The sequence below is a fragment of the Macaca fascicularis genome, chromosome 15 (assembly GCF_037993035.2).
Source record: "Macaca fascicularis isolate 582-1 chromosome 15, T2T-MFA8v1.1".
Classification (NCBI taxonomy): domain Eukaryota; kingdom Metazoa; phylum Chordata; class Mammalia; order Primates; family Cercopithecidae; genus Macaca; species Macaca fascicularis.
This window is the reverse complement of record NC_088389.1, coordinates 11,779,822-11,804,592: the sequence shown is the minus strand read 5'-3', so window position 1 is coordinate 11,804,592 and position 24,771 is coordinate 11,779,822. Positions and strand designations below refer to the sequence as shown.

The following is a 24,771-nucleotide window of genomic DNA, read 5'->3' as shown; positions in this document are numbered from 1 at the left end:
GTGAGGAACCCAGACGTGAGCCTTTCACTGCTTTCCCCCATTGTTTTAAAAAAAAACCTTTCCTTAGAATCCTGTAAGCCTATGCAAGAAAGCATCTAGCACTCTCAAGGAAATAAACCCTCCATCCTTCACAGCCAGTAGCAGAGAAATGTGGTGAAGGGCGGCTGGGCTTCCCCAAGTGGACCTCCCTCCCCACTCTGCCCGTGGCCTTCTAAGGCACTGGAAGAAGGTCATGTCAGTCAACTTGGTCCATGTCGCTATGATGCTCTGCTCCTTGTTTGCTCCTGTCTCTACTCAGAGCTTCCCAAAAGCCAAGATTATATCTTATTCATCTCTGAATCCCCAGCACAGTGTATAGAACCAAGCATTTGTAGGCCCTGAGTAAATATTTACTGAATAAATAAGTGAATTGGGTTTACAGGCTCAGCCACTGTTCCTGTGTGCAATGTGATGGTTTTAAAATATGTCCACAAATTCTTTGACATGTCTTTCTTCAAAAGGGAGAGCCTTATCCCCTCCCCTTGAATGTCAGTCAAACTTCGTGACTCATTGCAAATGAACAGAATGGGGTAGAACTGACGCTATGTGTCTTCTGAGATTAGGTCATAAAAAGAATGGCTGCTGCCTGGCTCTCATTCTCCTATATTGCTGGCTCTGGAGGAGCCAGAAGCCTTGTCATGAGGATATTCAAGCAGTCTGTGGTGAGGCCTAGGTGGAGAGGAACCAAGATTTCCTGCCAATGGCCAGCGCCAACCTCCCTGCCATGTGAGTGAGCCACCTTGCAAGTGGAGCTCCTAACCTCAGCCAAACCTCAGGTGACTGCGGCCTTACAACAGGCTCTGGGTCAGACCCACCCAAACGAGCCACTCCTAGATTCCTAACCCACAGAAACTGTGAGAGACAATGCTCATGGCTGTTAAAGCACTAAGTTTTAAAGCAATCTGTTATGAAGCAATAGATAATTAACTAACATAGCAACCTTGGTGGATTTCGGTGTTTTATAAGGGGGTTGAAAGGATTTTCTTAATGACAAAAAGTTAGTTTATAGTTACGTTGTGCTTATAATAAAAATTTTGTAATAAGGAGTCTTCTATAGAATACAACCATAAGATGAGTATTGATATGCAAATTTGAATATTCCATAGATCAAATTATGCTCCCTTAAATTTCACAACTATAGTCAATAAAATGTTGAGATATGAAATAGAAAAATACTATAATATACTCCTTTTTTGAGATTTTTTTGCTTTTAAAACCTATTTATTGCTTTAAAAAACTATAGCTTTTAAAAACTATATATGATATATTCATAGAAAAAGTCTAGAACAATATCCATCCTAATCTTAATAACTTTTTTCAAAATCTACATTATGTATATACTATTATTGTTCTATTTCCTAGCTTGAAAAAGAAAAACAAAACTTTTTAGGGTGGCAGCCATGTTGCATTTCCAGCCAACATCAAGCATAATGAGTGGCACATAGTAGGTGCTCAGTGGAAGTACAATAGGGTGGGGTGCAGCGGCTCACATCTATAATCCCAGCACTTTCGAAGGCCAAGGTGAAAGGATCATTTAAGCTCAGGAGTTGGAGGCTGCAATGAGCTGTGATCACGCCACTGCACTCCAGCCTGGGTGACACAGGGAGAACCTGCCTCTAAAAAGAAACAAAAAGGGGAGTGGGGGAGGCAACTGATGTCTTTTAGATATAGATTCTGCCTACTGGACAGTAGTTCTATAATGGGATTCCAGGATAATGTAAGCCCAAAAAGCTCAATGATGTGAAAAGGTAGCAGTCAATTTTCACAGGAAATAGGCTACTAAGTATAGGAAATCATTTTTATGTTGTATTCTTAGGACATAGTAACCACTTTTCTCTTTGAAACTATTTTGAGTGATTTATTATAAATTTATAATGGCAGTTGTGAATACCTCTTGCTCTGTCTTTTTTTTTTTTTTTTTGGCATGAGAACAGAGTCTGTTGATTGCCCTGATGCTTAAAATAGTTTCTAAGTGTCCTCATAATAGCATGTCACCTGTAAACAGGTTTCAAGCCAATGCAAATTAACAAATGGTGAACAGATGGACTAAGAACTGACTTTTGTCAAGAGAGAGTTAGCAACAAACACTTTTTGGCTCCAGTCTTATGGGACCATTAGAAAGTCTTTTACTTCTTGCCAAACATCTTGCCTCAGTAGACAATCCATGCAGGGAAAATGACAAGTTACAAGGCCCGTTAGACTTTAGAGAGCTGAAAGTTGAGATTTGCAGAATCACCATATCAACACACGAGAAACAACAGATAGAATAACAGCCGTTGAGAAGCGTTCTGCCAAATAGTAAAACCTCTGGCTTGCATCACTAAAAGCAGCTGTCCCAGTAGTGAGCTTCTTTTTGAAAAACATGGCCCCTGTGCGTGCAAGCAGCAGACACAAGCTACTTGTCGAGACTGGCTGGTTACGTTCCTCCTATCCTGGAAGCAAGTGTAAACTGTGAAGAATGCCTGAAAATCACGGAAGTGGTGGCAGCTAGAGAAAGGATCCCCAGAGCAGTCACCCCTTGGGATCCCGCCGGCTCTTCACTGGCCTTTCTCCTCCTCATTCGTCGAGCCTCTGCCTCACGTTGGCTCCTCGGGGAAGCCTTCTTCGATCACCCTATTTAAGCAGTATCCCCCGCTCCCATACTTTCCCCCACTCTGTAGTCCCTTCCTAGCACTAAGCATAACTACAAATTACGGCATTAATTTATTAATTTGTTGAGGGGTGCTTTTTTGGTCTCCTCCCGCCCTCGAAATGAAAAGCTTAACAAAGATGGGATAATGTCTGTCCTGCCCATGTTTATATCCCTAGGGCCTAGCTAGAAACATGCCTGACACATAGTAGGTACAATAAATATTTGCTAACCAAACAAAATGAGACCTTGAGCAAAGGTAAACAATCAAGTCGTATACGCAAACACTCCCTTGGACTGGAAAAGAATGCTGTTTGTAACTGAGGATGTAAACAGAGGAAGGTACGCGAAGTGAGCAGGACAGGCGAGGGAATGCCTCTCAGGCGTCTGGCCCTCCCAGAGGAGTGTGCACACTGACACAACAGGGACTGATGTGCCCACATTTCTCATTCCACATCATCGAGTGAGCCTTTGCACTCACCTACTAGGGATTCTAATCAAAAGGACCCAACAGGTTGAATGAACCAAGTGGATGAATCAAGTGTGGCATATTCAAAGGAAGACTACACTGCAACAGAAAAGGACAACTGGATGAATCTAACACATATGATGTTAAGTGAAAAAGAGCTCATACAAAAAAATGACACTGCATGATTCCACTTATATGAAGTTCAAGGACAGGCAATATTAACTGTTTAAAGAAGTCAGAATGGTGTTAAACTTGGGAAGGAGGGCAGCACGCGTATAGACAGAGAACAAAGAAGAGGAACCCTTATGGGATTCTGGAAGTGGTGGCTACATGGATGTACACAAGTGTGAGAAAATCATTAAACTGTATGCTCTGTGAAGCTTACTGTATCCGTTATCTTTCCTAATGGGAAAAAGAAGAGCACATATATTACTATTTTTAAACATGAACAAATGAACCTAGCATTTATTCTAATCTCAGCTCCAGCAGGTTCTCTAGGTGGACTGCAGCTTAACCAAAGGTGCTCCTCAGCTGTCTCATTTATAAAATAAGGATAACTGTACTCATATTCTACCACCTTTGGGAATGTGACAAGGAAACAAATAATAAGCCATGAGGTCTCTTAAAATCCTAGGTGGAAAAGTCACATACAAAATATGTAAAATAAACTGCATTATAGCTGTTTCACAAAGATCTATGCAAATTATGTTACCATCATGCTTGGTTTCTAATCCTAACAGATGCCCTTTTAAAAGAAAGAAATAATTCAGGGCCGGGTGTGGTAGCTTATACCTGTAATCCCAGCACTTTGGGAGGCCAAGGCAGGTGGATCACCTGAGGTCAGGAGTTCGAAACCAGCCTAGTCAACATAGTGAAACCCCATCTCTACTAAAAATACAAAAATTAGCTGGGCATGGTGGTGTGCATTCCCAGCTACTTGGGAAGCCGAGACACGAGAATTGCTTGAACCTGACGGGGTAGAGGAGGGCAGAAGTTGCAGTGAGCCGAGATCATGCCACTGCACTCCAGCCTGGGTGAAAAAGCGAAACTCCGTCTCAAAAAAAGGAAGGGAGAGAGGGAGGGAATTCTGAAGAAAACAATAACTTTCCACTACCCCGAAACAAGTATAAAGTAAAGAAGTTCACCCAGTACTAAAGTAGTTTTTCAAACCCGTCACTCACTGAGGTGGCAGAACAAGAGTTGTGGGCTGAGCCTTTGGTCTACGTTTGGCAGATACTCCCATCTGATTAGCGGAGCGCTTCAACGACTGCTGATTCAAAAGGCCAGATGCTAGTCCTGCATGGTACTGCAACTGCAGAGAAAAACAAAACAAAAGGGAAAGAAAAATAGCATTTGGTAAAAGCAGGACAAATGGTATTAAACTAGCAATGCTTGATAATCTTATCCCCTTAGAACATTTTAAGTAACTTCAAATACAACTGCTCACATTCTGCTTCAAGGAATTTATCCATAAAAAGATAATCAAACAGGAAACGAAACAAGAACAAGACTGTTCATCACAGCATTACCTCATGATGAAAAACTGGAAGCAGTCAAAATGTCCAACAAATGACTGTGAAATTGATTAAAATAGAGAAAGAACTTCACAATATCATTTTGTTGAAAAGAAAAGAAGGTTCCATTGTAAACAGAGAGGCACTTAAAAAAATGTTCTCTAAAACGCTGACTGTATTTTTCAGTAGCAGAATTTGAGTGATTTTTACTTTATTTTTCACTACTATTCATATGCTTTTTGTAAATGGTTTTAAAGCCTATGTAATTTTTTAGTAAGAAAATCCAGAGGTTTTCCTTAGAGACAAAGTTAGTTCTGGGAAGTCTTGCTACCGTCGTATCTTGCTTATAATAAAAACCATAGAATTTGTAGTCTACTGCAGCACACCATGACCACGATATGGCTTATCATACATAGATTCAAACATACTATGAGTCTGCATTCAGAACCACTGAGCTATCTTTTAAATGGTTAAATTACAAATATCAATCATAAGAACAAGCTCATGAATATATCTTAGAACAATGTATACAAATGGATATAAGCTCATTGGAGAGAACAGAGTGGAGAAGCCAATTTCAAGTCCATGGACGTGCAACTGGAACAATGTCATGGAGGTAAAGCAGCAGCATGCTTTAAATGTGTCTGGTGCCAGCATCCTTTGCTTGATCCCTGGACAAACTGCTGAGCTTCACGGTGACTTAGGATAGATAACTTTACTTCTCTATACTTCAATTTATTATTGGGAAAGACAAATGATACTGCCCAGTTCTAAACCAAACAAGACTTTGAATTATAATTTATGTAAAATATAATACACACATTTTAAGTGAACAGTTTAAGGAGTTTTGACAAATGTATATACCTCTATAACTACCACCCCAATCAAGATAAAGAAACTTTCCATCACCACAGAAAGCTCATTTGTGCCCTAACGCAGTCAATCCCCTTAACATCTACCATCAGGAAATTCTGATTTAAAATATAACTCATCATTCTCACTCCTTGCTAAATGAAGTTTATAACCAATTTGACATATGACAATAACTTTTAGCTTCCCTTTCTAATCCCATGCTTTTGTATTTTAGATCATAAGAGTTGTCATCAATATCACTATAATAAAATTATCCTTGAAAGGTATCCCAATTTTGAGCAGATGTAAATAAAAGATTCACATGTGAAAATGCCAAGCTAAGAACTTGGATAGAGACCATTTATAACATCCAATGTGTTCCTTCCTCTCTTCTCAAATTAAGAAAGGTCTTTCAAACATTTATTTAGAATTATCTAAACATACAAATAGTAATTCATTCTAAAGCTCTGAATCAATTTCTTCTCAAAACGCTCTTCCAAGGCACAGATTTTCTTTGCCGAGTCAGCTGCATTACAGCTCACAGTAATGAAACTGGCGACCACCATATAAAAGGGGCTGGGCCTTGGATGCAAAGGGCAATAACGTTCTGAAAAATAAACAGCCTCATCTAAAGCCACAGGGCCGCCTGCAAATAGAGAGCAGAGAAAACAAAACCAACTGAAATGATCTGCTGCTGGAACGTGGCTATAAAAACGAGGATATCCAGTGATCCGGTACGACTGTGTTTGGAGCATCCATACCGCTTTTTAAAAGGCTCTTGATTTACTTGGACGATTTGCCGTGGGAGCCTTACGGGTGCCCAACACAAGACAAACATACATCACATTCATAATAAATATGGAGCTCTTTTCAGGGTGGAAAAGGGGCGGGGGGATCATAATTTGGCTCTAACAACTCATCTTAGACCAATGAATTTTGCTCAACTGTTTTTTTCCTACAGATTTCTTAAATGGGAAATCAATGGAGGCAAGGGACAGTACAAGTTTGAAAGACAATGTTTCAAAATGTCAGCTACTTGGGTTTCGATCTTCCCTGCCAGAATTTGCAATGAGTGCAATATGCATGGGGCTTTACGAAATTACAGGGAAAGACAGCTTGGCAGGGGCCTCCTCCTGGCTCAAGGAATCGTCTCTCCTTTTGGCTCTCCTCCTTTGTATTTATTAGGGTCCATGCAAGCTCAGCCGTTCCGCCCTGCTGACTCTTTGAGTGGAAGAGTCCTGCTAACTATGCAGAGTCACAGGGTGATTTTGCCCACCTGGCATCATTTTGATCATTTGCTCAAACAAACAAACAAAAAACCCAAAACAGCAGAAATGTATGCTAACTGCTATCTGTCTTTTAAAGGGTTCCTTTGAAACCTCAACCATCTTGGATGCTCTCAATGTACAGTGCACCTCTGACAGCACACATAGGTGGAAGGACGCTTCTTCCCCCAAAACAAAATCTGCCCTTGAGAGCTGACTCATAATGATTAAGCAGCACTTGTTAATCATATATATGTATCCCAGTTTCCAGGAACACGGCTCTGACTGTCAAGATCTATAGGGGCCCATTAAATATTTACTGAACCACCTTTATAATGGGAGAAAAGGTCAAAGTTAATAAAACTGACAGGCAGCTCCCGTCCAACTGGATTATACATTATTTAAGCACCAATACTCCATTCCATGGAACACAGTTTAGATCTGAAGAGGCTCTTGGAAAATGTTCACTCAGCCAATGGTTCTAAAACAGAAGAAGGGAGTTCAGAATGAATCTACAAATTAACATTAGAAACATATAACTCCCCAAAATACTGCCATCAGTTCTCAATTACAGGTTCTGTAATATTTTCTATAAAAATATATTTCAAGAAACATACTTATCTCCAAATGTCTGCAGCATGGAAACAACTCTATTTCAAAAAGCAACTTATTAAAAGTTCTAATGTGATTTTTCTATCGAAGATCGTTTCTCCACTAACCAGCAGGAATAAAAATGAAAGAAGGAGAGAAATGATCTATTCTTTTAACTTCCATATCTGACAAGTGCGGGGAATGGGAGTGTTGATGTGGTTGGTGAGTTGGAAGGGAAGGTTCGTGACTTACTGTTAAGTCACCGCTCCACAGGAACAGCCATTTCCGTGTTGCAGTGTTCTCTGAATTTTTTAGAGTATTTCTCTCAGTTACAATTTTGCTATCTATTAATTTCCACTTTCTATTTTCTATGAATGACCTGGGATTTTTCTATCAGTTCTCAACCTGAAGCCCTCTCTAACCAATTATATCTACTAATTACCTCTATACCTGAGAAAGTTTTAGCGATTAATAATGATCTGAGGAAAGACCAATTAAAATGAGGAAAACTTTGATTTACTGAGTCGTTTTAAAATAACGCTGTTTTAGTCATATTGAATACATAAGAGGCTCCAAGTTGTCAGGCAGGGTCCTGATGAAATGTAAGTGGGAGAGGAAGGGCCTCTGCAATCAGCAGCCTCTCTGGAAATGTGCTCCTGGGCTTTGCTACTACCACACTGGGTGACCTTACGTATCTCCTGTCCCTCTCTAGAAAATATGCATGACATTTTCTCTGAGGACCCACCGAACTCTAAAATTTGATTCCTTTGTATTTCTAAAGGTAGAAAGGTATTTGACATGAAGGAATATCCCTGCAATATTAATACAAGAGACTTAACAAACCTTTTTCTGTTGGATAGCCAAGGTCTTTATAGAATCCTCTTTTGAAGAGTCCAAACTATTGGGAGTCAAAATTCAATTAGCTTTAAAATATGCTCAAATTACAAATAACATATACCAGAAGGAAATGATATAAAAGGCAATGATAAAAACAGGATACAAACGCGGTTTCTTTTTTTTTTTTTTTTTTTGAGACAGAGTCTCCCTCTGTCGCCCAGGCTGGAGTGCAGTGGCCGGATCTCGGCTCACTGCAAGCTCCGCCCTCCGGGTTTACGCCATTCTCCTGCCTCAGCCTCCCAAGTAGCTGGGACTACAGGTGCCCGCCACCTCGCCCGGCCAGTTTTTTTGTACTTTTTAGTAGAGATGGGGTTTCACTGTGTTAGCCAGGATGGTCTCGATCTCCTGACCTCGTGATCCGCCCGTCTCGGCCTCCCAAAGTGCTGGGATTACAGGCTTGAGCCACCGCGCCCGGCCTCAAACACAAAGTTTCTGACTTAAATCTTGGGTTCAGGAAATGAGATGAGCAATGACCCCTCCCCCATTCACTCTCCACTTGCTTGATGTCTTCCGCAGTGTTCTGAACGCTTCTACCCGCCCCAAAATATCCATAGGTAAATGTTTTGCACTGGACCAAAGTTTGAAAAGAGAATAGAAGGAAACTCATCAAACCGATCATGTTCAATATACTAATTAAGCCAGTGGCATTCAATTAGGCCTAGTACTTAAAAGCTGAAGTGTATGCTGGAACTTCCCTGGGGTCCATGCTACAGCATCCCATCCTATGCAGCATTGCTCTACCCTTGCCATCTGGCCCGAATCCCACTTTAAGAGAACCTGACATTTGACAATCTCAAAACATATAAGCCAGATCAATCAAGATTTGATTCTTCTCACTACGAAAATCACTATTTCTTTCTCAAGATTCACCAAAGGCTTTTTTAAGGATGAAGGGGAAAAAAAGAGCTCTCCTGGCCATAAGTTATGATTGACTTTATTTTTTTTAAATAACTTTGCATATAATTACATATAAGGGCAAAGAACGGCACAGAACTAAGTTATAATAAATTCTGTCTGGCTTAGACCAGAGGACCCACAGGAGGGCAGAAGAGATCAAGGGGGTAGGGAGCCCCACCATCTCCTCTGCCAGTCACTCCAGGCCAATTTCCTTCTCCAAGCACAAAGCTCCTGTCTGTACTGGGAAATGCGCCCAGAAAAGGCAGCCTTGTGTTATTCCTGGGTCTGGGAGTGAAGCTGCCACCCAGGGAGTCTTATCTCTAGGGCACAGACCTTGTTATTGATGACTCTATTCTGTACAATGTCCAGGATAGTGCATTGAATACAGGTGATGCTAATGAATTTGTCAGCTAACAAGTAGACTGGCAGATTCGTGGGAATGCTGGTTTGGCTTGGCAATGCAACCAATCTAGAAAGGACTGCCTCCATCTGACAGTCCTCTTATGGCTGGCCTCTTATGAAAGCAAATACACTGCTTTCTAGGTGCCCACTGTCATGACAGAACCACAAAAGAAACCTTTTTGCCTCTTATTCCAATTGCCCAAAAGTGGGTATGTTCACAGGCTTGAGTTCAGAAAAAGGGGTCCATAGGGACTGCCCTTGGATGACTTCAAATCACAGAATTTAACAATAGAGAAAAACCATAGCAGATGCCAATCTTCCCCCTACCCACAACCCCATTTCACATGAGAGGAGATGCCAGCCTTAAAGAGGTCACTGACCCCAGGTCACATCATTCGCAGGAGGACGGTGGGCCATACAGGGTTTGCCTTAATAATGCTGTCCCGCGGGGACAGGTGTGCTGCATCTTTCTAACTGGAGATACTGACATTTATCTCCCCTTAGGCAACGGAACACAGCAATCCCTCCTGGACAGGAGCTGGCCCATGCCAAGGAGGCAGCCACATTCCTGTCACCGGCCTCTCCTGGCTCCTGCTTGTCATGATAGAACTCTTCACTCTACCCTCCTGCAGGCGCTGAGATGTTGCATGCTTTTCCCTCCCACTGACTCCAGTCATGTGTTAGGTGGTGAGTTTGAAGAAGTTTTAAACTCTATTGTCTTCAAGTTTTAATATTCAGGGTTAAATACCTTAGAGAAAAGAAATCAAGAAACCATAGTTTCATCAGAAAATCTAAATTCCAGATGCACAGTGGCACGTTGAACCTTCCTAGCAGTTTTGATACGGCTCTGTCACAGAGCAGTTGTGCTTCTGTCTAATGGGTTTCCAGGAGATTCCACATGTATCCTCTGTTTCTACTGAAGAATTCTCTTTGCGAATGTATATTATATATAATGATAGCAAGAAAGGACACCCGTGCCACTTCCCCTGTAGATCACTGACCAAAACAGCCAGAGCTGGCTGACATAAGTGCACTGAAAATCCTTCCAATGTACAACAGAACACACCAAAGCCCACAGCCACAACCTGAGGACACATGACACCTGGAACAATCCACACCACATATACCTGGATCAAGTCACACCCCATACAGCTGGGATGTGTGTTGCAGCACTGGGAGGTAGGGTGCTAATCTGAGAGTCTCACACAGTCATGTTTCCCCAGACCATTAAGCTTTCAACTCGAACTAAGAACTGTGCAAAATCAGGAAACTTTGTCACCACTGTGAGTTGCAAGGACCTTTGCCCCTCATTACTGAAATATGTTTTGTTTCCAGCTAATGAGAAAGAATCATGTATTACAATAGAGCTCTGGTTCTTCTTTTGAACGTAACTCTAAGCAAAAAACAGGCAAGCTCGTCTGGTATTATCTGTGCCAAGGAAAACAGCTACAGAAAAATACCATAAATCTAATTGTTTTGCTTGGGTTTTAATCTAAATATCAGATAATGATATTAGCTTCTTTCCTCCTTTTATCTCCTAATGCTTCTTTCAAATAGCCAATAGTTTAGAAAAAACACCTTAGACTTGAGCTTTTATGGGTAAATAATCTTTTTACTTGGTCAAAACAGCATCAGTAAACCATAAGAAGGAAGCCTTCAATTTACTTGCCTATTTGTTCTCTCCTGGAAGCTCAGTTTCAGCTCCTTCAATTACTAGGAAAGCAGGACAGCAAATCAGAGCTGCGCTTCCTGCTCCACTGTGGCATTATTTACATGCTAAATGCCATCTGAGTTTCTTTCTTCCCTACATATTAGTGCTCAAATGTCCAAACTTCAAAAGCTATCCAAGAAGTAAACAGAGACGATGGATAGCAGCCCTTTTCTCTCTTAAATATCTGTAATGGTTAGGGTTGTTTAGATGGTTCTATTGCAACTCCCCAGAATTTCCACCTTTATTAATAGGCCTTTCTCCACGACTGCTCCTGTTTACGCTACAGCTGTATGCATGTTACCATCCTTCAAAGATGCCAGTCTGACAGAAGGAGAATGACTCACATATCTGAATGAATTCACTAACAAAGCAAACTAAAATGTGGCTAACAATGGAAGAAACAAACATCATAGGGATTATTTGTAAAGGGAAAGAGAAAGACAACTGAAGAAGGGAAAAAATGGGAAGATAAGCAGCTAAGAAAAGACAGACAAGGGTATATAAAAATTGGTGTTTTCCTGTCTCCCAGGAGCCCCCTCTCACTTCACACCAGGCGCTCACCCCATCTGCCTTGCATGGTCTCAGAGACCAATGGACAGGGTCATAAAGATCACGTTGGAGAGTCACCTGGTGTCAAGGGTTGAACATTTTTGTCTCCCCAAAATTCTTCTGTTTCAATACACATTGGCCTAATTCCCAATGTGATGGTATTTGAAGCTGGACCCTTTGGGAGATAATCAGGTTTAGATAAGGCCATGAGGGTGATGCCCCCATGGTGGGATTAATGCCCTTAAAGAAGAGGAAGAGATCAGATTTCTCTCTCTCCACCATGAGAGGATATAGCAAGAAGGTGGCCATCTGCAAACCAGGAAGAGAGCCCTCACCAGACACCAAATCTGCCAGCACCTTGACCTTGGACTTTCCGGCCTTCTGAACTGGGAGAAATAAATGCTTGTTGTTTACCCCAGTCTATGGTATTTTATTACACAGCCTAAATTAAGACACATGGCCACTTAAGGAGATGCAGGCCAAAAATATAAATAGGATCAACGCAAAATTTGACAACACAGTAATGAGAGCATCATAACAGATTATTGACAGGCCGTGACGATGAATGAGAATATGCCCTCTGAAGAGGGACAACATGGTGGGCTATCTTGTTTGCCCATGTTTCTATTGGAGGAAGAAGGCCATGTCAGATGCACCATCATGTTCTTGTCACCAGCTAAGGATGAACCACCCCAGAATCCTTATCCATTTGCATATTACACTTCTGGGCTCAAGAAAAACAGATTGTGCATCTGATATTTCAGTTATTAACCAAAGACAGAAGTAACAGGGAAGAAAGACACATCTCAGGATTATCTTTATATTTCTACCAGAAATGTAGGACATTAGTTTTTAAACACATACTTAAGGCCTGAATCAAAAGTCTACAAAGTAAGGCTAGAATTATGACTGAGGTCCTAACAATGAAATTCTGTATTTAAATGTTACTCTGAGCAGTCTGCGCTTGACTTCCTAGTACAAAAATCAACATCAGTGAAATTTAAATATGGAATGCAAACATTTTACTAGTCACCAAAAGTCTCCAATTAGGCAGCTAGTGACGGGGGGCTGGTGTATTAGTCCATTTTCACACTGCTATAAAGATACTTCCAGAGACTGGGTAATTTATAAAGGAAAGAGGTTTAATTGACTCACAGTGCCACATGACTGGAGAGGCCTCAGGAAACTTACAATCATGGCAGAAGGCATAAGGGAAGCAAGGGCCTTCTTCACATGGCGGCAGGAGAAAGAAGCAAGCGAAGGAGGAACTTGCCAAACATAAAACCATCAGATCTCATGAGCACTCACGATCATGAGAACAGCATAGGGAAAACCGCCCCATGATCCAGTTGCCTCCCACCAGGTTCCTCCCTCAACACCCGGGGATTACAATTAGAGATGAGATTTGGGTGGGGACACAGAGCCAAACCATATCAGTTGGGAAAGGGCTCCTTGAGGTGTCTTATGCCTAGTAAAAGTTGAAATTGGCCGGGCGCGGTGGCTCACGCCTGTAATCCCAGCACTTTGGGAGGCCGAGGCGGGCGGATCACAAGGTCAGGAGATTGAGACCACAGTGAAACCCCGTCTCTACTAAAAATACAAAAAATTAGCCGGGCGCGGTGGCGGGCGCCTGTAGTCCCAGCTACTCAGGAGGCTGAGGCAGGAGAATGGCGTGAACCCAGGAGGCGGAGCTTGCAGTGAGCCGAGATCGCGCCACTGCACTCCAACCTGGGCGACAGCGTGAGACTCCGTCTCAAAAAAAAAAAAAAAAAAAAAAAAAAAGTTGAAATCAAATGCAATGCTACAGCCCTAACAGGCACTTAAGCATTTACTGACATACAATACTTTATTGGTTTTTCTTCCCAAACATTCACAGGTGAGGCATGGGGGAAGAACGAAATATTCCCATATAAGAAATATGCCCCTGAATATTTCTCCTTCCCCTGCCCCAAAAGAAAACAGACGTTTTTCAACTAAACAATGAGTACAGTGAGAACTACCAATGGACATTTCAAGTTCTAAACACTGAATTCTAAGCATTAGTCACTCATTGCCAAGGTATCTAGTCAGTAAACTAATAAACCTGATTTTTTGAAAATTGCCAATCTATATATTTTATAAACTTCTTCTTTTATGGGTAGTGTGAAGAAGGGATGGCTTCTCAGAAAAGAAAAATGAGTTTCTGTGCACCTCCCAGTTCATTTAGATTTAGTTGGAGAGTTTATTTAGCTCTTCTTTATTCCAGTATCATGAAATGCCTGTTGCTGCTTTAAGCACCATTTTCATTATGGTCAGATGCAGCCCCATTAGTCTCCTCGGCTTTCCTCCATAAACCAATAGTCTGCTGGGAGACACCTGGCTACAAATCAGGGATTTGATCAGCCATCCCCCTACTTACTCCCTGCTTACTGGGGATATACAGTCAGAAGAGGCAAGGAAGAAGGATAGGCAGTGAAGAGAAAACTCAGATGGAAGGAGACAGGAAAATAGGGAGCCATATAATCACTGACTGGGAAAAGATATACGACAACGATGTCAGAAAAACAAAAAAGTATAGGAGTGGAAGTGAGACAGCTGCTTAGTTAGGAGGCATGCAAGAAGAGAAATCAGGAAACAGGAGAGAGCTCATAAGAAGGAATTTTTTTTTTATTGATCATTTTAACAACTGCATTGTTATTTTAGGAATAGGAAGAACAAGGCGTGGTGGCTCAGGACTATGAGGAGGCAACAGGTCCAAGGAGGCACCTGCTTTCCTTTGTACTTGGCCATGAAGCAGCAAAGGCTGACACTCTGGAGGCAGTGTGGCCCAATGCACAGAAGATGCAGCCTCGCAGTGAGATAGCCCTGAGTTCAAACCCCAGTCCAACATGAGTGATTCTGGGTGTTTTCCCTCCCTTCTGAGCCACTTTCTTTATCAGCTCAATAAGAAAAGGCAACGTTCAATCTCGTAAGAAGAGCGCTGTTTTTGTGTTTATTGGGAACACTCCCCTAAGGCTGGCTTTAAAAGTGCCTTTTCCCTATCTCACAACAAACCCATGGAGGGCAGTATCGTCAGCCTCCTTTTACAGATGACGAATGGTTGTTGTTGGAGTTAGGCGGTATAATGTGTGCAAAAGCCTTAAGCATACTGCCCAGTACACTGCAAACAGGCAAAGAAAGAGCTGTTCTTGTGATTTTCACAAGTGACCACACCTAGAAATTCGCTTCCTCCAATAACACCAGGAATGACGGAATTTTCACAAAATTGATTAGAATGATCACCTTTTACATCAAATCCTGTCACCCTAAGCATGTCAGATAATAAATTGATAAATGTAATGAGAAAAAAGGAAAAATGTATCCACTAGGTCATTCTAAATGAGTAGCTATATTGAGAAGGAAACCCAACTCAGAATTCTTCTCATACAACTGAAGAAGACAATCTATTACAAGATGATGCCTCTTGGTCAAATCCTAAGGACAATTGTATAAGGCCTGCAGAAACAAGGTGAGCACTCTAATTGAAGGGCAATCCCGAGGATTAGTTGGGCAGCTCCTTCTAATATACTGTAGAGATTGTTCTTTTTAATCTACACACAACCTAAATGCCCAGAAAGTTGACTCAACCTTGATGCATGAAACAATCAGGTTAAGGAGTGCTTCTTATGCATCTATCTAAGAATTCGGTACTAGAAGATCAAAGTTTCTCCCCAGACTCCCACAGCACTCTTTGTAGGACTGCTAAAGGATTTCTGTCGGTCCGTTCAAGTTCTGATTGTGATTATCTACACACAGGAACTATGAGAAAAGGTAATGCGGGTGGAAGCCTGTGTGTCAGGATTTTCCCATATAAATACAGGACAATGGTTTTTCCCCTTGGAAAAAAAAAAAAAGGCAAAGTCATACATTAACAACGGGCATGTTTTTGGTTTAAAACAAACAGATTAGAGTGAATTTTTTTTTTTTTTTTTGAGACGGAGTTTCGTTCTAGTTGCCCAGGCTGGAGTATAATGGCGCGATCTCGTCTCACGGCAACCTCCGCCTCCTGGGTTTTCAAGAGATTCTCCTGCCTCAGTCTTGCGAGTTGCTGGGATTACAGGCATGCGCCACCATGCCCGGCTAATTTTGTATTTTTAGTAGAGACAGGGTTTCTCCTTGTTAGTAAGGCTGGTCTCGAACTCCGAACCTCAGGTGATCTGCCTGCCTCGACCTCTCAAAGTGTTGGGATTACAGGTGTGAGCCACTGCGCCCAGCCCAGAGTAAATTTTCTACTGATCAACAAGACCTAGGTAGAGAAAGAGTTCTACTACTCTTAATCTAATTAAGAATGTGGGTTCATAGTCAACCATCTGGATATACAGCAGAGGCCCTCTCCTGAACCAACTCTATGACCTTGGGAGAGTTCTTCAATTTTCTGAAGCCTTTGCTCTCTTCTACTGTTGGGGATAACACTGCTACTCAATACTATTTGATTACTCTAGAAACAATCTCAGGTTTCACTGAGCAAAATTACATTCTGGTTCTTGGAGTTAGTGAGGGTTAAGAACATGAAAAGGGCCAAGCAAAGTGGCTGGCACAAGCACACATTCAATAAACATTATTATGATTAGTGTTAATAGGCTGAGATTGTTGAGCCATTAACACTTAAGCTAAGTCTTAGGAGTGACTGTGCCAATAACTGGAAGAACTTGCGTCTGATGAAAAAAGCCTTAGGGAAGATAGACAAGTCAAAAACAAGTCTGTTCCTGGTGGATTTGGGGAAGGGGAGTTCACAGGGATGGCTGAGCCATAAGAGAGTTGAGTCCAACACGAGAAGGGCTACTCCAATGTGCATGTTCCCTACTCTAACTCCAATGATGCTCAGCAGCCTTACTCAAACTTTCCAAAATCTGCTGTGAAGAACAAGCCGAGCAACCAAAGTGAGGAGCAGCAGCAGCCAGCTGGGAATGTCCAAGAAGGAATATTCACACGTCCATCACCAACCATGTCCATCCAGAGGAAGAGCCCAGATAGGGAAAGTAGCCTGCTTTGGGACCAGGAATGAGAAAATAAGAACAGGCAACTTGTGCGACATCTCATGTGTCCTCTTGGTCCCCAATACCCAAGAAATAGGCTGCCTTTCCCTTTAAGTACCTGGCATGCAGAGAGTGGTGAAGAACTGAAATTGCTCAAGCCACACCAGAAGCCTTTCTGAAACACCTTTCCCAGGGCTGACCAATGTACATGATAGTGTGGGGGTTTCTGTGTAAATACTTTACTCTTTTCCCAAAGTGTATGCCACAAGACTGCCAGAACTGTCTCTAAAACCCCATTTTAGAAGCCTCCCTGCCTAGCATAAGGGTCTACGTGAGCATTCAATAAAAATGTGCTGAGAATGGGATGGCCTGATGGATGCAGAGCACAGTGCTGCACATGAATGGACATACAAAGAAACGCTCTGCTTTTAGAAGGTCAAGATCTGCCTAGAATGTAAGCCCCGTAGGAGTAGATACCTCCCCTAGTCCTCACAGCTACATCCCCAGTGTCCGGAACAGTGCTTGGCCTATCAACAAAAAAAAATAACATCAGCTAATGTGTATACAGGACTATGAACCAGGTGCTATTCTAATTCATTTAATTAATCTGTACAACCACCCTGTGAGGCAGGTACTATTAGTATCATCTCTGTTTCACAAATGAGAAAACTGAGGCACAGACGTTAAGCGGCAGGGTCAGGACTGGTATCCGGAGAGCCTGGCTCTGGGGCCCCTGCTATGTAACCACGACACTCAACTGCCTCTCCAGGACTTAGCATGCTCTCAGTAAGTATTTTTAAAATAAATGAGTAAATGAATTCATTAGCTGGCAGGAGATAGCCAGAGGGGATGTAAGTAAACTTCAAAGTATGGTAGATATTTGAATTCTGAATCAACGGAGTGAGGATGATGGGTATCTAATGACTCCTCTTATTATCCAGTTAGGTCTGCAGGTTACTACGAGCACAGTTGTGCTCTGGTTGCCCAGTTAGTAAGGGTCTGCTCTGTGGGAAAGAAGAAACCACAGGAGCCGTATTCACAAACAGGCCTCTTAAGAGACCGGAACGCAGCCCACCGCAGCCCAACTGCTCCAGCAGCTTCCGGCCATTTGTCCTACTCAGCTTCTGGGATTTGGATTCTTCTGGGCTGCTTCTTCCAACTCCACCACAATCAACGTCTCCTGACTCGCCTCTGCTCTCTCCTGGGACTCTGCCTGCTGCCGCCTGAGCAGGCACACTCGTGTGCACACACCTTTTCACCCACTCACTGCCTTCTGATGTTTCACACCCAGAACAGAGGATGGGCCAAGAATCTGCCAGTACACAGCCATAATTCCCTTGCACAGTATAAAATGTATAAACAGTTCTGAACATCTAAAGCCTTCTCGTCGATGTAGGTGCCAAAACTCATGTGGCAGCAACACCTGCCATGAACTGATGTGAGTCTACTGAAATCTTCATTTATCTCACTTAGTGTGAACAGTCACACATTTTGCTGCACAGAATTTGATTACACTGCACTGCCCCAGACCCTGCTGGAGAAATTAATGGTATAGGAGCCATGCTACCATTCTATAATATAAAATGTTATAAAATCCAAAACACACTCAGATGCCCAAAGCTTTGATAAGGAGCTGTGAATCTGTGCCAGGCCGTGGGGGGTGAGTGTGCTGGGCACAGCACCCATGCTGGCTGGGACCTCATCAACTGCTGGCAGCCACTGGCCTAGGTGCCCGTCTCTGATCTGAGCAACCACAGCCACAGTAGAGTCAGAGGGCACACACACACAGCAGGACAACCTATGTGCTCTGGCCCCACCTCCTCCTTCCACCTGCCTCACCAGCATTCCACCACCCTGGCTGGCTTCCTTTCTGTTCTTGTTTTGAGGCCTCTTGCACTAGCTGTCCCCTCTACCTGGAATGCTCTTCACTCTGATCTTTGCATACCTGACTTCTTGTTGTACAAGTCTCAACTTGAACTTTACCTTCTCAGAGAGTCTTTTCTGGCCACCTAAAGGAGCTGGCAGGTGCTTTCTATCACAGCAGTTTTATCTTAACCACAGTAGTAAAGCCAGCGAGGTATTACGTACGTATCGTTTGTTTGTTTAGTTTCTACTTCTCCCACTCACCCTCTCCCCATCTCCCATACTTTAGAATATAAGCTCCAACAGGACAGAGACTTCTTAGTCATGACTGTAGCTGCAACATCTACGACGGTGCTTGGCACATAGTCGTGGCTGAATGAACAAATAGATTAAAAAAAAAAAATCCAAAGAGGCCTGTAGGCATTGCATAACTGCACAGCCAGACCTATATACCCTGCCTACACAAATGACAAGTCCCGATGCTCCCAAGTAATATGGAATTTTTACATCTTCTTTGGACTTCATATAGTAGACAATTGGGGGAGGGGTGTCACTGGAGATACCGAATAGGGGAGTGGTATAATCAAGGACATTATAGCCTTCAAATCATTTTCAAAGGATAGCCAGAGATCATCTGCAATAGAATCATCTACAGAGTGTTTGCCAAAAGTGCAGATTCCAGGGGCCCACCTCCAATCTGTGAGATCAGAACTTCTACTAAGGAACCCAGGAATTCACACCGTTAACAGGCACCCCCAGGCAGCTCCGAGACATGCTAAAATCTGAGTACAGAATTAACATTTGCAGATTCACCGGTAGCTTCAGGAGGTCAGTCTCTTGAGACCTGGAAGCCATCAGAGATATGCCACGGAGAGAGAAGCCTCAGACAAGTCACGGTCAACTAAGAGAAGGACACAGCTCTTTCTGGTTCACCAGAAAGATTCAGCACTATACTTCCAGCATTGAGAGGATTCCTTCTTTCTAACTCCTATCAAAAATCTGGCCATTTCACGCATGTATTGTTGAAGAGTCAGGGAGGGAGGAGGATAGGAACAAATAGTAGAGATTGAAAGCTTTTAGAATTCTGAAACCCTACTCTAGTACCAAGTTACTTGATTAAGCAAATACAGAACATGCATTGCACAAGTCTTCAAATAGTTAAATTTTCAATCTTTATAAAAAAGAAAATCCATCAAATTTGATTGATAAGTATACTTTTTAAAACTAAGAGTAAAAAAGTAAAGATTGGCAACATTTTTTTGCCATATAATTTGCTTTCTTTGCCTTTTTCCACAGCACTGCACATAAATCAAAGAAATGTTAAAGAGGCCCATATATCACCAACTGGCATTTCAAAACTATTTACAAAGTCTTTAACAGACACAGGACAGAGTATGAAAAACCATGGCCAGGGAGGCTAAAATGAAAGGGAGAAAATTAACTCAAACACTGACAGAGAGTTAATTAAGTTTACAAATAACTCTCCAATGAGCAAATTATGATATTTAATAAGAGTGGCCTCGGTGAAGCGAGGTTACAAAACATGGAAGGAGGTGGGGAGGAAGACAAGCCAAGAGTTTTCCAAGCAAGAATAATGTATATTTGAACAAGCTGGCTTTCTATGATTAAGCACAGAAATCTGGGAACAAGGCAGGGGAAATGATGTTTTAATAAAGTCTGAAATAGGCCTGTGAGCTGCATTTTGTATTACCCTTGCAAACAAAAGTGTCGGGGTGTGGGAGGTGGGGGAGCTGGTGCAGAGTATGGTCCAAAAATTGCAAATCAAGGTACACAGGCTATGGCACGTGAACTGCTGCTAGAGTGGCAGGAGGTAGAAAAGGGTGGAGTGACATGGGCTGGCTGTGCTTCCCATACAGAAAATGTGAGGATTTCCCAAAGGCAGAAGACAACAAACTGGCGACTTATGTCCTGGTTTTCAAAGACAGGGAGGGATGTGAAAAGGTGTTACCGGTCCATCTGTTGGAGGAGGCACAAGCCTGACCAGTGTTAGGGGATTCGGGCCTCTGCCCTGTCTTCAGCGGAGTGTGCACTGGTGCCAGAGCCACATGGTCTCAAAGACAGCGGCGCCCCTCATGACAGTGCTGCCTGGCTCTCCGTGGCCCTGACCCAAGGGAGTGGCTCTAAGTCTAGTGGAGTCTCTGCTTCTCTGAAAAATTCAGCTTCTAACACTGCCATCAAACACCAGGTACTCTTGCCCTCAACTATTCCACTCTAGAAAAGCTAACTGCTGGGAGCCAAAATCGTAAGAGCACCGCTGAGAAAGAGGTTTTTAAAACCAGCGTGCACCTAAAAGAGGGGAAGAAAGGCCAGTCCTTTCTTTTCAGGAGCTTCGTGTTTTATCATTTCTCCCTCCCGCTACGTGATGAAATACTAGCATCCGACGGATCTTCTTAGAAAGCATACTAGAGACCCAGAGACATTATTACTCTATTTCAAAGTAGCAATGTGCTTGTCTGCACACATTTCTTAGAATCATGTGATGAAAAAAAGACCCTTCATGAAAAATATAGGCCCATTAAATCAAAATGTGCTTTTGAAATTCAAAGACGCTGTAGACCTATGTGTAAAACAAAGCAAAACGTATCAAAAACAGAAGCCAGAGACCTTCCTGTTGAACATGGCAGAATGAAGTCATGTTCACCTGCATTCTCTCCCCAAACCACTAAAATGACAGCAAATGAATAAACTCACGGTATGAGCCTACAAGGACAAAGAGAAGAGGAGACAGCAATAGAAAGAGAGGTCAACTACATTTCAGAAGACAGGAAGTAAGTGGACCAGCATTACCTTTGCAGAATGAAGTACACTAAACACCTACCCTGAACAGAAGGGAAGGCTGGGAGGGTGGGAGAAGTCTATTTTTAAACAGCAAGCTGAACTGCACTGCAGAATTTCCAAAGACTGAGGAAGTGGGGGCACTCAGTGGCCTGGAAGGCCAGGGGTCAAGTAGGCATAAAACAGGTAGACTGGTTAAATCTTTCTTGAACACCCAGATCCCTGTTCCATCAGAAGCCAGGTGGTGTCCTCTCTGGAGAGGCTGTCCTAGAGGCTCAGGGTTTAGGGACAGCTGAAGACAGGGGGATAAATCTGCACACTAAATGGTGAGCTACTCTCTACTTCAGCATTCACCAAAAGAAATAGCAATCACGGTATCCTACATGTCTCCACTATAAAAAATATTTCATAGTCATAATAATGTAAAAACCAAGTATCAATTAAAGCAATGCAATGGGAAGATGGTGGTCTATGAAAGTCAAATCTTCATCTTCCATGGCAGAGGCAAGAGATAACATCTAAAACAGCAGTCTAAGCAGGTTATTTAGGAAAATGTGGGCAAGTATCCAAGGAAAGAGCTAAAAGAGTTAACAGCAGCCAGGCGAGGTGGAGTGCACCTGAGTCCCAGCTATTCGAGAGGTTGAAGTGGGAGATCACTTGAGCCCAGGAGTTATGAGTCCAGCCTGACCCCTCCTCTAAAACAAATACACGATAAAATAAAGAGTTAAAAGGAGCTGCCTCTGAAGAGTGGCATAGCATAGTTGGGCAAGACCAACACATCTGGTATAAATCTTGTAGTATTACTTATTTGCCTTTTAAACTACATGCTTGAATTCCTTGGATGAAAATAAAAACTATACCGGGGGAGAGGGGGCAGAAAGAGCCTCAAAGTTAAACAGATCCTGAAAACGGAAGCCCCTACACACTACAAAATGTGCTTCATCACCTGGGGACTATTAGTTTACTAGAGTAACACTTAATTTTATTTCACGTTTTACTGCCACAGTTAAAGGTTTTTACAATAGCAGATGCCTTCCCTCCCACACATCAATTAATTTGCAAATTCACTCAGGTTGTAGAAATAATGAGGTGTGGAGAGAGCTTGTTCCACTGGCGAGCACTGCCATCAGAAGGTGGATGTGGTAGGCGAGGCGCGAAGCTTGGCCGCTGCTAGCTGCGTGCCATGGGAGCCTGGGCATGGGGGATGGCTCTGCCACAAGCCCACGGGCCGAGCCCACCTTGGCTGCAAATAAAGATAAAGAACGTAATGCTCACCACTTTGAAAGCTGAAAAACCATGGAAAAAGTAGACAAGAAGGCATGTTAAGTCTCATGAAATAAAATCATGTTTTTTAGGCTCCTTTTTGTAGGTTCTTCTTTGGTGTTTACCGAGAAAGTGAACTTTCTGAAAAGAAATGATGTGGCACTCTGAATGCAACTTTTGGTCTGTACTTTGGCAAAACCACCTATCAAGCCCACACATTCAATTTTTTTTTTTCTTCTTTCTGAAAGAGCTGAACTGAAGTAACCAATGTTGTTTCAAAACACAGGGGTTGAAAATAGTTACACAGTTTCTGCTCTGCCAAAGAACTGTCTCTTTTCTCATTTTCACTTAAATCTTGTTCTTTAATGACCTAAATGATAAGAGGAACAAGAAGACACTATTTCATTTGCACCTAAGCAAATACGATTTTGTAACAGAATGTGTTCCCAAATGGAGCTCTTAACTAACTTGAGGGGTTGACAGGTCCCAGGAGGCAGAGCCGGTCAGGAGGGAATGAAGAACGCCACCCATCACCGGGGCCCACTTCCCACTTCCGCTGGCTTTAGGTGATGGCTCTTGTCACCTAGCCACTCTCTTGGCCTCCTCTGCCCCTCCTCTCACAACCCTGTGCCCAAGCCACTCTTCTCATGGGGAGCACCTAGTCCCACACTCCACACTAAGCCTCTCTCTAGTTCTATAATAAATTGTCTGAGTGTGAATAAGCATTTCAAAAGGCTTCCTGCTTTGAGAATTCACCTTTCCAACAAATTAAATAGGTGTCTACAACAGCCTGACACGTAGCTACATTTTTTCTTAACCACAATGGGTCTGAACCAGAAGTAAAATATCACTTAAATATTTTTCCTTCCCCACCAGCTAAAAGCAGTCCCATGCATGCTGTTTGTGTCTCTGAACATATCACTCTATTAAGAATGCCTGTCATAGTCTCTGGATTTTGAGGACAATAATTTTCTTTACACGATTATGAAGGCAATCCAAAGTTCCCCTGACATTTTCTGACCTGGCATTGTCTGTAAAGGGCACAGGTTAACAATGTTTAAGAAAAGATCACATACCATATATAAATCACGAAGTTTCCTGGGATATTGTATGGTCCAAGGCTTTGGATTCAATACCATATTACCAAGAAAGAAACTGCTTTTCTTTTCACTTACACTCCATACTGGGCTCAAAAAGCACCATTAAAATGCCAACAAAGGCATTTTTGGATCTACAATCATTTGACATTTTTTTCTAAGAAAATTTAAATTTGAAAAACTTTGGTAAATTTAGAGTCCTGTGAAGTACCACCCGCCTCCCCTTTCACTCCCCTAAAAAGGGCAAGAAAATTCATCATCAAAGGTTACCTCTCCATCGAATGTCATCAGAGTGTGGCATTTCAGCACATACATTTGTGTACATAAACTTCCAACTGTTCTGAGATCTCTGCCATTATTGGCCTTGCTGGATGAGTTAATGACGGAATGCCGCCTTCCTAAACTCCGGTTTGGATCTGGGCTTTTTGTTTTGGTTTTTGTCAGTGTAACTTAGATCTCTGGTGTTCTGTGTGTCTCCAGATTCTATTTGGCATAAAGGCAAAAGGAAGCCACTTTCTTTCCTTTCTCCACCTCCCTAACCCAAGAATCCAAGGACATTCATAACTTGGTTATTAAAAATACACTATTTGTATTTTGAAAGTTCAACCATAATGCATTCCCTGCTTTAAAAATTTTATAGTATCTACACTTTCAATTTGAGATTTTTCATTCATGCTAGGTGAGCCTCTTATGTTCTGCATTAAATGCAAGGCATGTGTGATCAGTACTATTAATAATATAACAGTGCCAATCTCAGAAGCGGCAACACAGCACCAATACAGCCCCGTATGAATAGATGAGGAGTCATGAGTACTGCTGCAATCTTTATTAAACACATGGGAATAAAGAATGCGGCTTATGGCTCTCCCCCTCCCCCAGCTCAACAATCAAGACGAACTTTTTCTCTCTTCCCCAAAGGCGTAACATAATATATCATTAGTTC

The 24,771-nt window shown here is 42.4% G+C and overlaps 1 protein-coding gene across 6 annotated transcripts in view; it reads right to left on the bottom strand.

Annotated features, from left to right (window-relative positions):
- The window catches only part of MED27 (mediator complex subunit 27), a 217,900-nt gene that overhangs the window by 146,649 nt on the left and 46,480 nt on the right, over positions 1 to 24,771 (bottom strand). For all 6 annotated transcript variants that reach the window (XM_005580586.4, XM_045373976.3, XM_005580587.5 and 3 more), the window contains exon 3: positions 4,319 to 4,449. In XM_005580586.4, coding sequence (XP_005580643.1) covers positions 4,319 to 4,449 — 131 coding nt within the window. The remainder of the gene's footprint in view (positions 1 to 4,318; positions 4,450 to 24,771) is intronic.